Below are 20822 nucleotides of genomic sequence, written 5' to 3' on the forward strand. Positions count from 1 at the left end.
CCTGAGTTTAATGCATCTGAGTGCAGGTCCCACTCTGTCCCTGTGCACCGTGTGGCCCTGAGCAAGCCTCTCCTGAGCCTCAGTTTCCCATCTGTAAATGGGGACAATAGTGCTAGTCCGCGGCACTGCCGTGAGGAGTCAGTGCTGTAAAGGGAATGTCAGTAAACTTCGCTGGCCCCCTTCATGATCAGGGAGGCAGAAGAGGGGGCGTCGAGGGCAGAGAGGGTCTGAGGCCACTGCCAAGAGCCTGGCTCCATCTGGGTTTGTGTTTATTCAGTACAGGCCCAGCGCCCAGCCCTTCCCTAGAGAAGTGGCTGAGCGAGGGAGTAAAATAAATAAAGGCCGCCGAGGTGAGTGCACACTGGGGCGGGGCTAGCCTCGGGCCAGGGGAGGGTACACATGGAACACTGGCCCCACGCTCGGCTGTCCACCCACGGCCCCCGACTCCCGGCAGGCTCCGGGGGACCGGTGGAGGTGCCCACAAGGAACAGGTCCTGGATGTCCTGCCACCTCTAACCCCTCTTCCTTTCCGCCCTTTTGCTCCGTCCTAAGGCAGGTCCAGGGACCAAGCTCTCCGGCTGGCTGGGGAGGTGGGGAAGGAAGGTGGAGGGGGCCAGGGGCCAGGGGCCAGCTCCCGGCCACGGCCCCGGTGCCCTTCCTAGTGGGCGCCCGGCTTCGCTGTGCTGGGACAGAGGAGCAGGGAGGCAGGCGCCCCGAGCCAGCAGGCCTTTATGCGCCGCCCTATTGCACGGCGGCCCTGCCCCCACTCCCACGCGGCCGTCCTCCCACTCACCCTACCCCCCAGGCCTGCACCCCGAGGGGGCGCTCAGGAGTCACACCAGCTTCCGCCTTTGTCCAGGGGCCCGGCAGCCCCTTGCGCATCCCTGGACGGCTCCCCGGCTGCCGCGTCCTCCTCGTCTTCGTCCTCTTCGTCCTCGCCATCGGTGAACTCATCCTGGCCGAGGCCGTAGGCCAGCGTGGTGTGGGCCAGGTCCACCTCGATGGGGAAGACGTCAGCGTCACGCAGCACCGAGTAGCAGTCATTGTAGTACTTGGACATGGTGGACACGAAGCGCTGCAGCTGGAACACGATGTCCTGGACTGGGGCAGGAGGGTGGGCAGACGGGCGCCAGTGGGCCAGGGCTGCCTGCGCGTGGAGAAGACCCTGCCCACCCGGGTCCGCCTGCCTCCCCTGGGCTTCCCATCATGCACCTCATTGATCCCTCATGCCCTGGGAGGGGGCAAGGCCAGGACTGCCCAGCCCTGCACAGAACCCAGGCCTCCCAGCTCCCAGTTCAGGGAGTGCAGAAGCCCTGCCAGAGTCGGGGCGGGGCGGTGGACTACACCCCAAGGAGCCCACGGGGCACAGCCAGTCCCACCCAGGCCAGGCTCCAAGAAGCTCCCATCCTGGGTCTGACTCAGAGCTCTGCCATGGACTGGCCCTGGGAACTCAGGTAAGTATTGTACCTCTCAGGGCCACAGCCCTCCCAGCTCTGAATGGGGAGAGGATGGCGTAGCAGCTGCCCGAGGCTGGGTGTGGCCCGCAGGCCCAGTGCCCACCCCGCCCCACCCCCCTCACCATGCTTCTGGTCCAGCAGCTCCATTTTCTCCAGCACGTCCTTGCGCATCTGGGAGAAGCGGGCGCGGGCCTCCTGGCGGCAGCGCAGGATCAGGCGGTACTCGTAGTTGCCTGTGCTTACGCGGTACAGGGGCTCCCCTAGAGCCTGGGGCAGGGGGAACACATCAGGGACCCTGCGCGGGGCACGGAGCCCTGCTCCGGGGCGAGGAGGCTGCAGAGCCGACCACCAGCTCACACCCCTGCACCACAGGGCACTTTTCAAAGCTACGTGGTTCCCCATTTCTGAGGCGCCAGCGAGTGCTAGAAGCACTTTATGATCGCTTTCGGAAACAAACCACCAAAAGCCAAACCCTTACCACGTTAGATAAATGAATACTTAGTCACAGATGGACCCTGATACCAAAAATATTAAAAAGTAAGAAGTAAAAAAATTGCCTCTTAGGAGGGAGGAAAGTCGGTTTTTCCCTGCAAGAGCCTCACCAAGTCTGGGGGCAGCTGGTCTGGGAGCAGGCGCTGGGAGGCGGCCCACCGCGTGCTGGCCTGGACTCCCAGGCGCAGAGGGGCTGGGGCTGGGGTGGGGGGTGCGGACCGCCCCAAATATCTAGAAGCAAGAGCCTGGCCAGACCTGCAGCCCTCCCCTGGGCTGGCCTGGCCCACCTGGTGTCCCTGGCAGAGCCAACCCATTCTTGGGGCTCTGTGAGGCAGGCAGGCAGGGGAAGGTTTGTGCAACCCGAGCCTCTCCAATACCAGGGCCGCGCAACGCTCCCCCCCCCCCACCCCCACCCCCGCCCCGGCCCCGCGGCACTCACGATGCAGCTGTACTCCTCATCGTCCATCTCCTTCACCTTCAGGCAGTACGACTGCAGGACAGGTGAAGCCGGGCTGTCAGGGGGCTGCCCCGCCTGGGTGCCCACCCTGATGGCCTCACTTCCTCCCGTGCTACCCTGTACCCCACGGCCACCTGGAGGTGCACCTGTGCCAGGCCTCGTGGGCCCTGCGCGTCCTCAGCTGGGATGAGCTGAGATGCACCAGGGAGAGGCTGGCCCCTCACGCGGCCTGGCCCTTGCTCGGGAGGCTCAGGGCAGTGCGGTGGCCTTGAGGGCACTCATCTAGGAGAGTGGAAAGGGCCTGAGAGACAGCCCAGTGTTTACCACACTCAAGCCCCAAGAGATGACTTTTCCTTCTGGGAAAAAAGGTTCCATGGTCCAAAGAGCTCGAGAAGGCCCATATTACACATGGGTCTACCAAAGGCTCTGACAAGTCATGAAGCAAAGGACCTTGGCCTGCTTGGTGGAGCATTTTTCCTCAACTCCTTTGGCCACAGAATTATTATTTGAACATAAAACTCAGTAACATCCCTTGGCGTTCACTTTATAACCAGTGACCTAGTCTAAACTATTGTTAAAAGTGACCAAAAAAATTTCCATGGAGTCTGAGTGGTCCAGTGTAAGGGCTCTGCCCACCCCGGGCTCTCAGGGGCTCCGCTAACAGTTGAGGCAGGGCCTCGGCTGCTGCCTGACTCCCCAGCTCCCCACCAGGCCCACATCCTTGATCAGATGCGACCGAGGTTCTGGCCCTGTCCTGCTGGCCACCGTGTGGCTGACTGACCAGGAACAAACCTCCAGGGGGCTCTGACCCCAGTAGGCCAGGCCCACACTCCCCAGAGGCTGAAGACCACTCACCAAGTACTCAAACTTCACATCCAGGTACTTCTTGATGGTGAGGCGAGTGTCTGGGATGGCTTTGTTGAGGTACGTGTTCAGGTCCGTCAGCATCTGGAAAGGGAGGATGGGGTGGACGCTTAGGCCCCCATGGGCAGGGGGGTCAGGCTGGCCAGGGTGACAAGGAAGGGCACTGATGTGTCAATCCTTCTAGTGGACTCAGGTGGCAGAGCCAAAGGACACTCCCAGACACCTTGTCCATTTCAAGGACGAGAAGACGATCCCAGCCAGGGCAAGCTGGGACCCTGGTGGAGCCAGGGCCAGAAACCAGCCTGGAGGTCAACGCTGAGGCCAAGGAGGAGGAGTGACTCACCCATGGCCAGCTGTGTAAGAGACCGAGCCAGAACCTGCCCCCAGGTGCTCCGACTCCAGGGCAGGACCCTTTCTGCTTGCCCCCTCCCCTGTCATGTGCGCGCGCGCGCACACACACACACACACACACACACACACACACACACACACACACACACACACACACACGCTCTGCAGGACCCACCGGCTTGATGGTCTTCAGCAGCCGGATGCCAAACTTCTCAATGCTGCGGTGGGCGTCAGCGAACTTCACAAAAGCCTCACTAGCAGCTGGCTGGGGCTCCCGCACCCCAATCACGGAGAACACGTCCCCAAAGGCTGCGTGACAAGTTTGTCCTGAAGGCTGCCCCTACTTGACCCCTTAACGGAGAAGCCAGGGATTTGTTGGGAAGAAGCAAGGTGGGGGGCGTGGCAGCCTGGAAGCCAATGTCTGCCTGAGGTCTACGTCCCAAGGGAGGTGGGTCTACACCTCAAGAAAGGTAGATCTATACTCCTAAGACAGGTGGATCTACATCCCCGAGGAAGCTGAATCTACACCCTGAGGAAGCTGGGTCTACAACCAAGGGAGCTGGCCCGCATTCCCCAAAATGACTGGACCAAGGGAAAAGGCTGGGTCAAGGCTGGAGGAGGTAAAATTGTCTGGGGGCAGAGTACTGGTCTGGGCATCTGGTCCTAAGATCAACTCTGCCCCTAAGGAGCTGGAAGACCACTTTTTCTATCTGAGCTTTTTTGCCCAACTGCAAAACAGGGTTAACTGTAGCTGCCCTGCCTGGCTAACAAACTTGTAGGAAACAAGATCACAAATAAGGAAGGGCCTCGTACATTGCAAGCGACGGGACAGAATCCGGATGAGTAACTGTGCTCTACAGAAGACTAGCTGGTCTAGGGGAATTCCCTGGTGGTCCAGTGGTTAGGACACCGCGCTTCCACTGCAGGGGGCATGGGTTCGATCCCTGGTCAGGGAACTAAGATCCTGCATGCCATGCAGTGTGGCCAAAAAAAAAAGACTAGCTGGGCAAGATGCTCCCCTCTGGCCCCATTATTGCTACATCCCAGCATCTGGATAACACCCAGCCAAAACCTGACCTGAGGTGAGATGCTGCAGTGTCTACCTGAGCACGGGCACGAGAAAGGTCCCAAGGAGGAACTTGGCTGCACCCTCACTGTATGGGGGTGGGAGGGGTGCTGAGCCTAGAGGGTGACAAGGGTTTTTCCAGGGTCTCGCAGGAGGTTTGGGGCATCCTTACCCCGGTGTGTCTGCGAAAGCTCATAAAAGGCCCGTAGGAGGTTCTTGGTGTGTTCTGTCATCCCTGTGAGAGAGACCCAACAGAGCGGGGCTGAGGACATACGGTGGGGACCACACTGGCCCAGGACACGGCCTCTAAACCCCCACCCCACCCGAGGCCCTCATGTTGCTCAGGTGCACACTTTCCTCACTAGGTTTACGTGGGCCATTATTGGATTTTTATGAGCAGGTATCACTTTTATAATCAGAAAAAGTATGTCTTAAGATTTTTTTTCCTTAAGAATTGTTAATGGCCATGGTCCTAGAATGGTGTAGGCTGGCACTCTGCCCCCACTGCCATCATCTTTAGAGGAGGCTCCAGAGCTCCACCCCGGGGCAGAGCCGTGCCAGGCACTTCCTGGTGAGACACCCCACCCACCACGGGGCTGCCGGAGAGGGTGTGCCTGCCCACCTTTATACAGCTCGGCGGTCCGCTCCAGCTCCTCGAGCCTCTTGACGAGCCCATCTGCAGGGAGCAGAGAGCCACAGGGTGAGGGGAGAGGCCCACGGGTCACCTGAGCCCGGCTTGGGAGGGGCGAGGTGGCCCCCACAGGAGACCCAGGAGCAGCACAGGACGCGGTCCCAGGGAGGGGGACTTGGCACCTCTGGGTCAGCTGGGCTCACTGGTGTTTCGTAAAGAGCCCAGCACACCCAGACAAGTGGGGGCAGGCAGGGCTGCCCTCAGGACGCCCCTGAGATAAGTGCTACCCCAGCAGGCTGGGACACAGCGCAGGGGCAGAAGGGTGACGAGGATGCCGGTACTTCCAGAAGTCAGGAGTGAAAACCGGTTGCACCCTCCCCAAGGCCTAGCCCATGGGTGGCTCCCCACGGCCAGCAGAAGGCAGGCCCATGCCTGGCAGTCAAGGCCGCGGGCCGCATGGGCAGTGACTCTAAGGCAGCCCCCCCACCACCTGCCGGCTCAGAGGGGAGAGCAATTTGGGAGGGGAGAGGAATGTAGCGGGGCTTCAAGGAGGAGCTTGCACGGGAGCGGGAGCGGGCCTTGGCCATCATCCTCCCTGCCTTCACAGGGGTTTAGGCCGCACCCGCTGTGCGCCAGACCCCGTGCTGGGCCAGGGAATGCCCGCGGGGAGTGAAATCCAAGTTATGCCCTCAAGGCTCGTAGGCCAGCAGTGACAGTGGCCAGGCCATGACTGGCAGGGACAGTAAAGGCTGAAAGGCAAGGGGCAGGGGCAGGTGCCTCACCTCAAGGGCTCAAAACAGGAGTAGGTGGATGGCTAGGGATGGGGCTGCACTCCAGATCAGGGTGGGGCGGGGCTCCCACCGGCAGGAGCGCCACCCTCCTCTGCTCCGATGGGGCTGAGGTCCACACCCACCTCCCCACCTGGAGCGCAGGCAGCAACTGCAGCAGAAGGCCCATGTCGGTGACTTCCCTGCCTACCACCTCCTAGAACAGGGCCTGGCCTTACTGAGTGCCCTCCACACAGCTCAGTCCTTCTTCCACATGAGCCTCTGAGGCAGAGACTCCTTCCCTCATCTTACAGAGAAAATCGAGGGTCAGAGAGGTAAGGCAACTTGCCTAAAGGCACACAGCAAGGGCAGTGCAGGCCAGGGTGCCCTCTGCTCCCCAGTCTCCTGTGCTGACTGCGCCAGGGTTTCTGAGTGGGAGGAGAGGAGGGAGTAGCAAAAGCCGGGTCTGAGCCTTTCTCTGGGCAGAGAAGGCAGCTATGTGTCAGGCTGTGCGGGAGGAAGGCCTGGGCTCTGGGGGCTGGAAGGGAGCACCTCGGAGGTCTTCAGGAGGCTTCGGCCACCAGGCTTGCCTCCAGGCCCTGGCTCCCCAGAGCCTTGGCACCCGGCCAGCCTGGCAGGGAAGGAGCCACGTAAGCGCTGTGCTGTTGTTTTTAGCTGGGTCATGGGACATCATGACAGCTTCAATTTTAGAAACCCTATTTAAGGCTGGGGAAATTGCAAGGTTTGGGGGGAAAAAACACAACAACCAGTTCTAATTTCATCCCAACGCACGGTAACTACAGTAACAGGGATTTATAGACACCAAGAAGCTGGAAATAGCAGCCGCCACTTTTGTACACCATTTGGAACGAGCTCAGACCCCACCCCCACGTCCCAGCCAATAAAGCCCAGTGCGCCCAGCTGAGCCTACAATTTATATAGGTATTTATATCTGTCCCCACACGTACACAGCAGAGCTGCTGCTATTTATAAACTCAGGCTGGTGACAGCAGGAGCAGGACCAAGTGTTTCACGGGCCCCCCCGGGGAGAGAGCGTGTGTGCACACGCGTGCGTGGGTGTGAATGTGCGTGTACTCGGTTTTCCCCCTGCCCAAGGTGAGCAGCCACCTCCAACCCTGGGCACGAACTACTGGGACGCGGGCAACAGCGCCACCTCCTGGAGAGAGGCAGGGGCCGCGTGGGCGGTGTGGGAGCAGCGCAGTGCATGCTGGGTACCAAGAGGGCACAGGATAGAAGGCGGGGGAGGGTAGGCAAGGGAGGCCTGGCTGTGGGAGAGCAACTGGGGGCAGTGACGAAGGCACCAGCCTGGGGAGCTGGAAAGAGACACCTCCCCACCATGAATCTGTCTCATCTGTGACCTGGGCCTGTGAACCCTTGCTGGGGAGTGGGGGACACTGGCTGTAAGATGCCTCCGCTGACCACTGTGAATGCCCTCCGGGAGCTGGAGAGGCCTCCGGGGATGCAGCGGGCCCCACGTCGGCTTGGTAGGCAGCCATGGTGCCCCTCCCCCTGAGGCCTGGGCCTGAGTCCCCCGGGGCCAGGGGTGGGTGGGAGGAGGGGACTCACCATTGCACAGGATGGCCCGGCTCAGGCCCAGAGCATCTGCGGTCCCCGAACTCATGTTCTCGACCAGCCGATGCTTTACCTTCTTCAACACTGGGACCAGGTGAGAAAGGGACTCAGTGAGCTAGAGTCTGGGCCCCCAGGCCATCCCTGCCCTATCACAACTCACTGGGAGTGACACCAGTGGCGGAACTGGGGTTTGCTGTGGGGGTGACTATCAAGTAGAGAGGGTCTCACTATGGAGTTCTGGACCCCCTGCCCTATTCACTCTCCACTTGAGGGAGGCATTGGGAGCCTGGAAGCAGTAACTATGTAAAGCACTTAACCAAGGGCCTGGCACTCGAAGTGGCTAGTGGCTACCACTGAGAGCCCAGAGCTGCCACAGGCTGACCAGAGAACCTCTCCTCCACATCCCGGAGAGGAGGCACTGTCCATGACAACTGGCCTTAGGCTCCAGTCTCAGTTACTGCACATGCGGTCGCATACTCGGTCCTTGGAAGTGGAGCAGGATGGGACCAGAGGGGTTTAGAGGAAAAAACCTCCAGGACAGACTTGATCTGCCCTTAGCCTCTTTCCTTAAAAAACCAGGAGGAGGCTCTGGCCCGAGGGCATAGGAAAGCAGTGCTGGACCCCAGAGCCGAGAGATCCAGGTGTGCCTTCATCCAGGGACACAGCACATCTCGGAGTCTCAGGCCTTGATGTGGAATGAGGTGGCTGGCCCAGGGGACCTTGAAGCTGCTGTCCAGCTCTTGAGCCTTGAAGCTTCTACAGACCCCCCAGCAAGAGACAACGTGTCCCGGGCATGCTATGGGCAGAGGGCTGGCCTCTGCCCCAAACCTGGGGTCCAGTTCAGACCCTGAGCCTTTCTGGGAGCAGGTAGGCGGAAGAGGCCGGGGTAGGCAGGCGGGCATGAGGTACCAGGCCAGGGCTGGGCCACCCTCCCTCGCAGAAGGGTGAGGGACTGGGCCTGGTAAGCTGGAGGGCTGCCCTACAGAAGACAACCCTAGAGCAGCAAGGTCCAGGAGGAAGTGGGGTAAAACACAGGACAGGGAGAAACCAGGGACAGGTTCCCGGGACCAACCGCAGGCAGAGCACCCCTGGGTCTTCCCAGGCCCTTTGGATTGGCTTGGTCAGAAGAGCCCAAGAGCGCAGCCACGTGAGCACTGATGCTCTGTCGTGAGGAGGCAGAACAGGGGCTTATGGGGCCACTGGACGCCACCGCCCCGGCCCAGCTCACCAATGTCCAGGGACATGCCCTGCTTGGGGTCCGCCTGCAGCTTGTTGTAGTGGATAGTCACCTCGCCCTGGAAAAGCAGGACAAGCAGAGTTGGGACAGAGTTCCCCGGACCCCAAGCCCCTTCCCTGGGGAGGCCTGTCTTCCCTGGAGCTTGGGGTCATGAAAAAATCCTAAGCCCTGGAAGAGTCCTGCCTTCTCTCACCACATGCCAGGTCCTGGAGAATCGGCAGGGACAAGGGCGGACAGGGTCGCTGTTGCCACAGAGCTCACAGCCTGGCGGTCTCTGACGTCCTGTGCTCCTAGCTCCCCATACCACGGCCACACTCCAAGCCTCTGCCTCGTCATTTTTACCTGCCGCACAGAGGATCTTCTCTCGTGCTCTACACCAGCCCCACCCTCAGGAGTCCCTCCATTCACTCCACAAACATGCCTGAGAACTTTCTCTGTGCCTGGTGCTGGGATGCCAGGAAGCAGGTGCAGGGGCAGCCCCAGCCCCCCAGGGCCTGAGGCCAGCCAGGGAGGCCGATGCAATTTGGGGAAATTACATGAATCGCAGTCTGATGACTGAAAGAGAGGGGCGAGCTCCTCCCGAGAAGCCTCCCCTGCCTACGTGAGGCCACCACGGTCACTCTCGTTCTTAAAATCTTAAGACCCTTGAACTTGGGACTGAATCCATTCAAATGAGAAACACAATTTCAAAATTGCATCCTAAGCGACCCAAAGCAGTGAGTCAGGGCTAGATGCAAAAGGCTCTCGGGCTGCCGTGCCGTGTGTGCAGGACTGCCGCGGAGAGCAGCTGCAGGGAAAGGAAAGAGCACTGTGGTGGGAGTCAGACCTGCGCTCTGGCCTAACTGTGTGACCACGAGCAAATCCTTCCCTCCCTCTAGGCACCAGTAAGATGGGTGCTGTATCTCTGCCTGGCACCCAGATGTGGTATCTGAGGAATCCCTGCGCTACGGCCAGGCTGCGCACACCCACCGAGAGCTCCAGTTCTCGTGGTCCACGTGAGGGGCGAGACAGGCCTGGGAGGACAAGGAGGGTTCTGGTGAGCAGAGGTGGGGGGATGAGGGAGGGGATCCGGGGGGCACACACACCCCACTTCTGTACGAGAATGAACCCCGGCCCACCACCTTCCACGATGAGCTCCTCTGCCCGACAGGAAATGCCCGGGACGGTAAACCCCAGACCAGATGGAGCAGGAGAGGAGAATAATGGGGAGAAGGTGGAAGCCGCTGGCCCTGGGCTAAGGTAAGAAAGAGGGGCTGTGAGGGATGCTGGTGGCAGGCCTTTAAGACACAGAGGACGGATGGGAGGTGAGGAGAGGTCTGCATGGATGGGGTGAGGGAGCCCAAACACTCGGCCAAATCAACATACAGCTGGGCCGCTTGATTCTCAGACGTTTCAATCACCCTGTGGCTCTGCTCTTCCTTCACTGTTTTGGTTTCCCAAGAGCTACAAGCAGCAAAAATCTCTAGCAAATGGCAAAAGGGCTGCGTGCTTCTGGGAGTGGCCGGGATGCTGCCTGCCGTTCAGGAAGAGAGGGGCCCTGTGGGGAGAGGCCTGGGCCGCTGGCAGCGGAGGCGGGCAGGGGGAAGCAGGGAACAGGCAGTGTGCAGTGTGGTCTACAGGGCAGGAGACCAGCAGCTGGACCGGGAGCTGCCCCAGGGCCCAGGGGACGAAAAGTACCTACATGGACGGGGGTGGGGGGACCCCTCTTTCCCTCTTACACCCTCCTGGGCCCAGCACGCACAGTGGACATTTACTGGGTGTCTACTGACCCAGGAAGCTTCACCTCGGACTTCTAGCTTCAGCTCCAGCCCTGACTGGGGACATGCTGGCCCACCCTACGGTGTGGTTCTTAGTCTGACAGCTCCCCTGGGAGCTCCAGGACGGGGGACCTTTCAGTCTGGTGCCTACTCTCTCGCCAAGGCCCAGCACAAGTCCTGGAGCATAATTAGTGTCTACTGAATGAACGGGAGAAACCAAAGGAGCTGGGATGTGACCCAGGGAGCTGTGAAAGGGCCGGTCCCCTCCTAGACCCACAGGGGCCTCTGGCAGGCTGGAGGTCTCAGAAGGGCCTCTGTGTCCCCAGTCCCGCAGCAGCCCTTACCTTCACCTCCTGAATCATCTTGGCCACCTCCACCTTAGTTTTGCCTTTGATTGACCTGCCGTTAACCCCAGTGATCTCATCACCAGCTGCCACGGTGCCGTCCAGCGCGGCTGGGGTGTTGTCAAACACCTGTGGGTGCATAAGGGGGATGGGCGGGGGAGAAAAGCAAAGCTGGGAAGAAACCTGGCGGGGGAAAGTCATTCCCTCCACCCCAACCGGCGCGTGGCTCCGTCCTGGTTTCTACCCTCTATCCCTGAAGTGGTGCTGGAGGACAGCAAGGGGAGAAAGCGCCCCAACAGCCAGAAATGAGGGACCCACATTCTTGGGGAAGGGGAAGGAGGACAGGAGGTAGAGGTGACTGATGAGACTCTCCTTCTCTGATATCAAATACACCAAACCTTACACGCCCATCAGAGTGTTTGCTCCTCCAAAGCCATTTCTTTAGATTTTTCCGACAACACTGCTCTGAACTGACTCGGGGCCCCAAAGTACTGCTTATCAGTTCCCGCACTTCATCTCTGTCCCCAGGCAGCAAGGGCCCCACGGCATGTGTGAGCCCTTTCTCCCAAGGTGACCCCTTCCATGGGGTCTGCACTCACTGAGTGCAGTTGAATGTGTCTGTTAAAGGACAGATGTGTGGGGGACACTCGGGGTCAGGGGCGAGCAGACATACAAGTGTGTGCAGAGATGGACCCAAGAATACAAAAGTCACATCAGGAAAAAACCGCTAGGAGAGACACCAAAATTATTGTCTCCCCTCTACCTTATCTTTAGTTTCTAAGTATTCTATGCAAAGCATGTAGAAAGGATATTTTGTGATGTTTCATATATGTAATATTATGAGGGAAAAAATGAAATAACTAAGATGAATGTTTCTTTGTGCTACCTTCCAGAATCATACTAAAAACATAATAATTATTTGAAAAAGAATGGTGAAGGAGATCACATCAGTAGAGCTATCTAACTGTTTTTGGAAGATGAAACAGTGAGATCCAAGGTCCTGCAGAGGGGGTTGATGACAGAGAGTTACTCTTTGCTGGAAACCACCAGCAGGTCAAGAAGTAGACCTCTGGAAACATCCTTAGGTGGGTGGAAGGCAAGGTAGAAAACTGGGGGGTGGACTCAACTCCAGGCTCCCTCCCCACCCACACAACCCTCCACTGCCCCTTGTCTGGGGAACATGGAGGTTTAGGCCTCAGAAAAGCTCCCAACTCTGGGGCCAGGGACGAGGGAGGTGGGAATGAAGCACGTGACTCAGGGGATTGGGGGTCAGGAGATGTTTACACACTGAAGAGTGAGTCCCACAGCCCCTTAACCCCTGTGGGCCCCCAGAACTGCCAGCAGCCAGGCTTACTGCCCTTCCCCTTGGGAGCCTGGAAGGAGGACCCCGCCCTGAAAGCCTCCACCGGAAAGGCCTCTCTCTGTGGACACTGGGAGACTCGTCTGATGCCCCACAGCAGAACCCATGAGCTGACTCAGCTGGCACACAGAACTTTGAAACCTGTAGTGACTGCGAGGGATCGCTCTTAAAAATAAAGACAGGCGAGGAATACTGGGCCCTTGAAAAAGCGTCCCATGTGAAAAACACCAAAGCATTTAAAACAGAAAAAAGGAACCACAGGAAACAGGAACAAAGCAGGGACAATACAAAAACAAAAAGAACACCACGACTAATACCTTCACAGTTATTTGAAAAACAAGAACAGGATGATGTAAAAAGAGCAATTTGAAGATAGGAAAGATCTCGTAGAAATGCAAAATATAATTGAAATTTAAAATGCCAAAGGAGCTTTGGAAACCAAGCAGAGGAAAGTGAAAAAGAGATAGACAGCCAGAAAAAAACAAATGGGAATATTAACAGATCAATTCAGGAAGCCCAGGGTTTAACCAACAGGAGTCTACAAGAGCAAAGAGAGGACAGGGAGAGCAGGACAGCATCAGGGATTATGCGAGAGATGTTCGCATAAGAGAAAGACATGGGGTCTCCCATCAACCTGCCCTTTGAGGCTCCAGCACAATAGTCAGAGAAAGGCCCAAGAGCCATCGTCATGCCATTGCAGAATGCCAGGGACAAAAAGAAGTGCCCAAGAGTTTTGACAGACCAAGAATAAAACACATCACTACAAATAAAGGATCAGAAATATGACTGGCACCGTCACACACGACAACACTATTGATGGCAAAGGACAATGAAATGTCCTTTTTTTTAAGCAAAAATTATTTGCAATAATTTTATTTTCAACCTCGACATTCGTTCTTGAATTTGATCCACTCAAGTGTCAACTGAAAGGAATATGAGAATAACAACAACAACAAAAAACAGAATAATGGCATTTTCAGAGACATAAGGTCTCTAAAACCCAACCTCCCACACAGCCTTTCTCAGAAAGCTACAGGAGACGTGCTCCAGCAAGATAGGGAAGGAAGCCAAGAAAGAGGGATTCTGAAGATGGGGAATCCAATCCACTAGAGAAGAGGAAGGCACGGTTCAAAGAGGAAAGACCAGGGGAGGGGGACAGAAAGATGAAGGGAAATGTTTGAGGAAAATATACTGAAGGGACTTCCCTGGTGGTCCAGCAGTTAAGACTCCGGGCTCCCAATGCAGGGGGCCCGGGTTCTAACCCTGGTCAGGGAACTAGACCCTGTGTGCCACAACTAAAGATCCCGCACATGGCAACAAAGATCCTGCGTGCCACAACTAAGCCCAGGCACAGCCAAAAAAATAAATATAAAAGAAAGGAAGGAAGGAAGGAAGGAAGGAAGGGAGGGAATGTACTGAAAACACAAGGAGAATTCAAATGGAAAAAAAACTCAAGAAATTACTTTTTTTAAAAAAAGAGCAAGAAAAGACTGAATTAAGAAACGAAACACAGGTTCCTCAAAAAATTTAAGCACAGCATACGACCCAGCAATTCTACTCCAGATTTATATCCAAAAGAAATGAAAGCACATGTCTGCACAGAAACTGGACACGAATGTTTACAGCAGTAGTATTCATAACAGCCAAAAGTGCAAACAACCCAAATGTCCATCAACAGATGAATGGAAAAATAAGTGGTGGTCTACCCATAAAATGGAATGCTGGGACTTCCCTGGTGGCGCAGTGGTTAAGAATCCGCCTGCCAATGCAGGGGACACAGGTTCAGATCCCTGGTCCAGGAAGATCCCACATGCCTCGGAGCAACTAAGTCCGTGTGCCACAACTATTGAGCCTACGCTCTAGAGCCCACAAGCCACAACTATTGAAGCCCGCGTGCCTAGAGCCCATGCTCTGCAACAAGAGAAGCCACCGCAATGAGAAGCCCACACACTGCAAAGAAGAATAGCCCCCACTCGCCGCAACTAGAGAAAGTCCGTACGTAGCAACAAAGACCCAATGCAGCCAAAAATAAATTTTAAAAATTAATTTAAAAAAATGGAATGCTATTCAGCCACAAAAAGAAAGAAGTACTGAAACAGGCTACAGTGTGAATGAACTTCAGTGAGAAGTGATCACTCAAAGGGCATGGCTGTTCTGGGGTGATGAGACAGTTCTGAAACTAGAGAAGGTAGCTGCATTTCGTGGAACTAAAATACCACTGAATACTTTAAAACCATTAATTGTATGTTATATGGATTTCACCACGATAAAAATATATTTTGAAAAAGCATAACCACAGAAGGCCGTTAAGCTCAGTACGTAAAACAGCATGTTACTATTGTCCGAGCTCTTTGAGGGCGGGGTCTCTGCTTTCTTGCTTTCTTACCTCTGGCACCTACAAAATAGCCTGGCCAGGCCCTTCAGAAAACATTCCCGAACAGAGTATCTGTTGCACTGATACTGATTTAACCAGAATTGACAGGATAACTATGTCGGGAAGATGAAGTGAGAGGAAACAGTGTGCTTTTGGAAGAAAGCTAAATTTTCATCTCCTAGACTGAGAGAAGCTGACAGATGTTTACAAGCGATAGATCAAGAAATAACAGGGTAAGCATCTTACTAAGAAAACTGGGACCTCCTACCTGAATCAACAGCTGAAAGGGTGGGAAGGGGGATTGCTTCTGGGATTGAGGTGGGGGTAGGACTGGGGTGGGGGAAGGGCAGTGAGAAGGGCTTCGGACGGGGATTGCTTATTTGACATTGGTTTTTAGCACTCTTGACTTGTTCACAGCAAGTCAGGTAGTCTTTGATTAAAAATAAAACTGAATTTGGAAAAAAATCAATTCTATTATTTTATCATCACTGTTTATACTAAGAACAAACCTGGCCCCCACCAGGTGGCAAGGGGGAGGCGGCAGGGGAGGCTGAGCAGGCAGGCAGCAAGGAGGCCAGGCCTGGGGAGGCCTTCCTAACACCTCCTGGGTCAGAGGAGGCCAAACTGCTCGTAAAGACCACACCCTGAGCAGGCAAGGCCAGATCCAGGGAAGCTCCGTCTTCAAGGTCTTAGAAGCCACTGTTTTGCAAGAGCCTCAGAGAAACTGCAGTTTCCCATCTGCCACCAAGGGCTACGCAGCTGAGAAGGTTAGAACAGAGTAGAATCCAGGTCAAGTTTATGTCTGAGGGGACAAGCTTCCTTCCAAGGTTACAGAAAGATCACTGACTCCGACCAGCCACACAGTGAAGAAGGCCTATCCCCACTCCTGAGTCACAGCTGACAGAATATCACCAGGGCAGCTCTTCCTCTTATAAGGACCACAAAATTTTTCAGTATTGCTGGCAGATCACCTGGGAAGGTGAACTGTCATAAAAATAATAGCAGCTGCAGGGACTTCCCTGGTGGCGCAGTGCTTAAGAATCCACCTGCCAATGCAGGGGACACGGGTTCGAGCCCTGGTCTGCGAAGATCCCACATGTCGCGGAACAACTAAGCCCGTGCACCACAACTGCTGAGCCTGTGCTATAGAGCCTGCGAGCCACAACTATTGAGCCCACATGCCACAACTACTGAAGCCCGCGTGCCTAGAGCCTGTGCTCCACAACAAGAGAAGCCACCGCAATGAGAAGCCCGTTCACCACAACGAAGAGTAGCCCCCATTCTCTGCAACTAGAGAAAGCCCACACGCAGCAGTGAAGACCCAACACAGCCAAAAATAAATAAATAAATAAATCTTAAAAAAATAATAACAGCAGCTGCTATCGAGGGAGTGCAGCTTAAGGGCCGGACATTATATGATGTCATTTTGTTTAATCTTTACAACAACCCAAAGATGCTCAGATCTACATATTTTATATCAACATTTTCCAGGTGATGAAACTGAAGCCCAGAGAGATTAACCAGTTAATAAGCAGGGAGGTTTGCATTTGAACTCAGGCCATTATTATTTCACAGTCTTTTAGTCTTTCCATTATGCTTCACTTGAGTTAGTACCAAAGGCTGATGGCTTTGTTGATTCATTAACAACATTTTTATCAAAGATCCACTATTTGCCAGGCATTGTACGAGGTGCTGACTGCAGTGAAAAAGCAAACTGGGATCCTGCCCTCACAGTGCAAAGAATCTGGAAAAGCAGCTAGATATAGAACTAATGAGCAAATCCATGAGTACAGATGGTGATAAGTGCTGAGAAGGAAAAGAACAAGCTGAAATGATAGAGAAAAACAAGAGCAGACCTCCTGAGAGGGGGTGTTCGGGGAAGCCCCTCTGAAGGGAATGAGGAGTCAGCTGTGCAGAGTGGAGAAATAAACCTTTGTCACACCCAAGTAGGGAGGTGGCGCGCCCCCTCCGGCACCTCCCTCCCACCTTGAAAGTGCTCGATACCTGGACAATATACAGGCAGGGACAGTACTGGGCTCCTCCTCCAATGCTGATCCCGATCAGGTTCTGAGCATCCTTCTGCAAGGTCACCTTCCCAGGCACAGTAGGGATTCCGCTAGAGAGAGAAGCACGTGCAGCTGAGTCTCCTGGAGAAAGGATGACTGGAAGGGACAGGGACAGGGACAACTGCTGTACAGCCTTTTCTCTTTCTCACTTGGCCAAAAAGACAGCCTTTTGTGCTGGAACGTCGCAGAGCTCTTGGAGCCATGCTGATGGGGGATCAAAGCCCAACTCAGCCATGTATCAGCCGTGGGACTTGGGTAAGTCAGTCACCTCTCTGCATCTCAGTTTCCTCACCCATAAAATGCTATGGATAAAAAATGGCCACTTCATCCAAGTTCTTGTAAGAAAGTACACGGTAGGCACTTAACACCAACCCAGCCCAGAGCAGGCACTCCATAAAAATATGTCCCCCTTCTCTTTCCTTCATTCTCCCTCTAAGATGTGAGTCAGACTCTATCCTTGTCACCTTCTCAGGCACATATGGAACATAATGGCCACCTCCTCCAAGAAGACTTCTCCTGTTAAACTATGCATCACCCATCTCTCAATTGCTGTACTCAATTACCTCTCAGTTTTCACTATACATTAGCACTTATTTATGTTTTGTGGTAAATATTCTGATTTATTCTCTTATTCAACTGACAAACATTTGCTAGCAACCTATTGATGTTGAGCACCAAACTAAGTGCTGAGAGCATAGAAAGGCATTGGAGCCCAGTCCTTGCTCTGAGGGAGGATATAGTCTATTAAGGAGACTAACTTAATTTTTGAAAATCTGCTCCACTAATCATCTGTGCTGGGGAGGAAGGTATGTTTATCATATTCCTATTCATCCTTCAAAACCTGGCTCAACTGCCACCTCCTCTGTGAAGCCTTCCCTGAACACCCCATCAGAGGCACTGCTTGGCCTGCTCGGTTCTCGCGGTAGTCAGGTCATTCTCCATTAGCACCCTTATGGCCCTGAATTGTATTTATCCACCAACGTGTCCACAGCCCCCTCCAAATGGTGAGCTCCTGGAAGGGCAGGATTCATTTCTGCTACAGTACCAGACCTAATGTTCCGCTGAGAAGCAAGGCTCTGTGGAACTGGGAAGTCCAGGGAGCTAAGGGACCTGGGGCTCCTGCACTCGTGGGACTTGAGGTAACAACATACTCACAGTTTATCCTCCTCGATGTCATAATCCAAGTCTGCAAACATGGTTCCGAGAGTTTCAGTGGGCTGGCTAACTGCCCAGCTCAGCAGGGGAATGGGGAACTGGATCCGGGAGACAAAAGAGCGCAGAGCTTAGGGAACCAAAGTGCTTAAATGCCAATCGCAACCCCCGCGTCTGGGAGAGCGGGGCCCTCCCACTCCCCTCCGGATGACGGGGGTAGTCCCCGAGGTGGGGGGTGGGTAGGTGGTTCTTACTACGTATAGGGGGGGACTCCAGGCCAGGGCGGAGGGCTCAGATTCCAGAGCCGGCCCCACGGGTCTCCAGGCCCTTGGGAGCTGCCTCTGTGGCCCACCGGAAGCGTTAGTCCTACTGCCAGGTCCCAGCCAGGCTGGCACCTGAACCCACCTGCCGTTCCACCTGTCGGAGGCCGCGACTGTCGCGTCACTTCCGGCAGGAGGCGGAAGTCCCGCCTTCCCGCCTGGGTAGTTGCCCTGATCCCTGCTGGCAACCCTTCCCTCCCTGCCTCCTGGGGCTCCCAGAACCAGGAAAGAACAAGTATTGACGGAAGCTCCCCCTTAGCTTGAAAAAGCGGAAGCAGAGGAAAAGCCTGGACAGGCCGACAGCGCTCAACCCCGCCCCTTGCCCTGTGGCCGCCGCCATCTTGGTGAGGGCAGGGTTCTTCCCAGCTTCCTCAGCGGAACGCCGTGGACCAAGCCGCCTGGCTGGTTGCCGTGGCAACGGATGCATCCTTAGTCGGGGAGACCTCCGGCGAAGTTCAGTGGACTACAAACCCCGGCACTTTCCCTTTCACATTTTCAGCACCCCGTGCTAGGGTGCTGTGACTCCTCTACAAGAGTGACAGTGTCCAAGCTGGAAAGATCCTTCAAGATGCCTGCCTAATCTGAGTTTTGCTGGCCAAGAAGCTAACTACCAGAGAGGGGAAGAGATTATGTCCAGAGCCTCCCACCGTTGGTATAAGATCCAGATCTCGACCCTGAGACTCCTTCCACCTAGTTCAGGGCCTATCTAACACCTGCACACCTGTGGTCAGTGGCTCTGCTATTGACAGATTGGATTCCCTTCCCTTCCCTTTACGTGCCTCTTTTCTCCAAATGCAAACTAACGGCATTGAGGCAGATGCTTTCTGTGATATTTAGTGAAAGACTCCTCACACCCCCTCTCCTTCCTTAGTCCTGAGGAGCAGCTCCCCCGGGCTCCCATTGAGGGTTACAGAACCTGAGGTTCAGGAAACACCATCAGTGCTTCCCAGCCGAAAAGTCCAAATTTCATCTCCCCATCAACCTCTGCTGCCACTGGTATTGTGTAAAGTAAGTTCCCTGGAGGGGGTTGGTGCTCCTAGATCCCCAGCCCTGGCATCCGCCTCATCCAGGCAGCATGGGCCCAGGCCTGCCCAACTTCCTCCCAGGGGCAGTGGAGAAAGGAGAGATGCAGAAGAATGACTATCCACATATCCCATGGCCTGATGGGAGCCCCACCCTATCCGCCCCCCTTAGAGAACTATCTGAGCTTTGGCGCTTGTGCAGAATGCCACAATAGTGATGACTTTCCCATGTACCCACTGCTCTGCCATTCAGATCACTTTCACCAGGTTTCAAAGTTCACCTTGACCCTGTGAGAGACAAACAAGTATTGTCAGCCACTTGTGCAGGTAAGAAACTGAGACTCAGAGAGGCACTTCTCCTTGTCTCCCAGGTGATCAGTGGCAGAGCTAGGGCTGGAAACTCCAAGCCCTGTTTGCAGGCCAGAATTTTGATTCTAAAAATCAGCAGTCTCCAAACCCAGATAATTTAACATGGACTATGGTTCTTCCACCTCACAGTAGCCCGAGCTCAAGCCTAGATGCTTCCATCTTGTAGCTGGGGGATCTTGGACAAGTCACTACCTGACTCTGAACTTCAGGTATCTGTAGACTGGGGAAAATGATTCTCCCAGAGGTACTTGTGAAGGTCAAGATAAAAAAGGAGAAACAGGTGTGAGTGCTTTGTAAACAATTCATATGACACAGATGTCACTCAAGACTCCTGACCCCCCAGCCCACTCCATCCCTCTGTCCAGGTGAGGGTGAGATGCCCCGCCTCCTCTTTTCTTTCTTGTTCTCCCCATCTTCCAGGCCCAGTTCTACTCCAGCTCTCACAGGCAGCCTTACCAGATAATCCTGGCTCACAAATCTTGCCTCTTTTTCTGAGCTCCTGAAACAGTTGTTATTTGGATCATTCATTTGGCAATTAATTATGCATTGTCTTGTGAAATCCCTTCATGGCTTCCCTGAGCCAGTTCTGTGTTGATTCAATTATTACATGCTTGTATTTTGTCTGGGGAGGTCTTTTCCCCTTTAAAATTGGGGCTTAGGGCTCATGTCTTGACAAACTGTAAACTGCCTCTCCCTATTTCTCTTCTTCCTGAGTGCCCTTTCTGTACTGACTTTATAATCCCTGGCACACCCCCTTCCATAGGATGCTAGGAAGCCATCGACAGGTGTCACTGAGACTCATAAGAAAAAGAAAATCAGGGTGCTTGGTATGCATGTTAGTGTGAAAATACTATAACTCACTTTGTATTTGTCAGTGGCCGGTTCTCCTGGGTCCACCCACGCAGCAGGGGAACCTGTTCCAGCCAATTCAGGGGGTCAGGTTGCGACCATGAATTCATTTGAAGGGTGAGTGCCTTGTTCCATCACCATAGTAAGTACTTCCTAACTTTCCAGCTGGGCAGGAAGCCCCTGGGGGCATGTCCTGCCCTTCTCTGTCTCTCACACAGAGCCAGGCACAGTACCTGACTGTGGATGAAGTACCATAATCATAGCTATGGTTTTCATACAAGATGGGATGTTCTC

The 20822-nt window shown here is 54.9% G+C and overlaps 1 protein-coding gene across 2 annotated transcripts; it reads right to left on the reverse strand.

Moving 5' to 3' along the window:
* Nucleotides 1–252: 252 nt before the first annotated feature.
* On the reverse strand, nt 253–18460 carry PICK1 (protein interacting with PRKCA 1). Of its 2 annotated transcripts, none has more exons than XM_057742940.1 (13): nt 18374–18460; nt 17972–18069; nt 16755–16866; nt 11017–11145; nt 8907–8973; nt 7673–7762; nt 5310–5363; nt 4860–4922; nt 3797–3930; nt 3262–3354; nt 2389–2439; nt 1580–1724; nt 253–1101 (listed from the first exon to the last, which is right to left on the reverse strand). In XM_057742940.1, exons 2-13 carry the CDS (start codon nt 18010–18012, stop codon nt 827–829), a joined length of 1254 nt encoding a protein of 417 aa, XP_057598923.1. In that variant the 5' UTR covers nt 18013–18069; nt 18374–18460; the 3' UTR covers nt 253–826. The 2 variants fall into 2 exon arrangements, with proteins under 2 accessions (XP_057598923.1, XP_057598922.1); XM_057742939.1 differs by having other exon boundaries at nt 18223–18400.
* Nucleotides 18461–20822: the final 2362 nt, after the last annotated feature.

This window comes from Hippopotamus amphibius, chromosome 7, assembly GCF_030028045.1.
Source record: "Hippopotamus amphibius kiboko isolate mHipAmp2 chromosome 7, mHipAmp2.hap2, whole genome shotgun sequence".
Lineage (NCBI taxonomy): Eukaryota > Metazoa > Chordata > Mammalia > Artiodactyla > Hippopotamidae > Hippopotamus > Hippopotamus amphibius.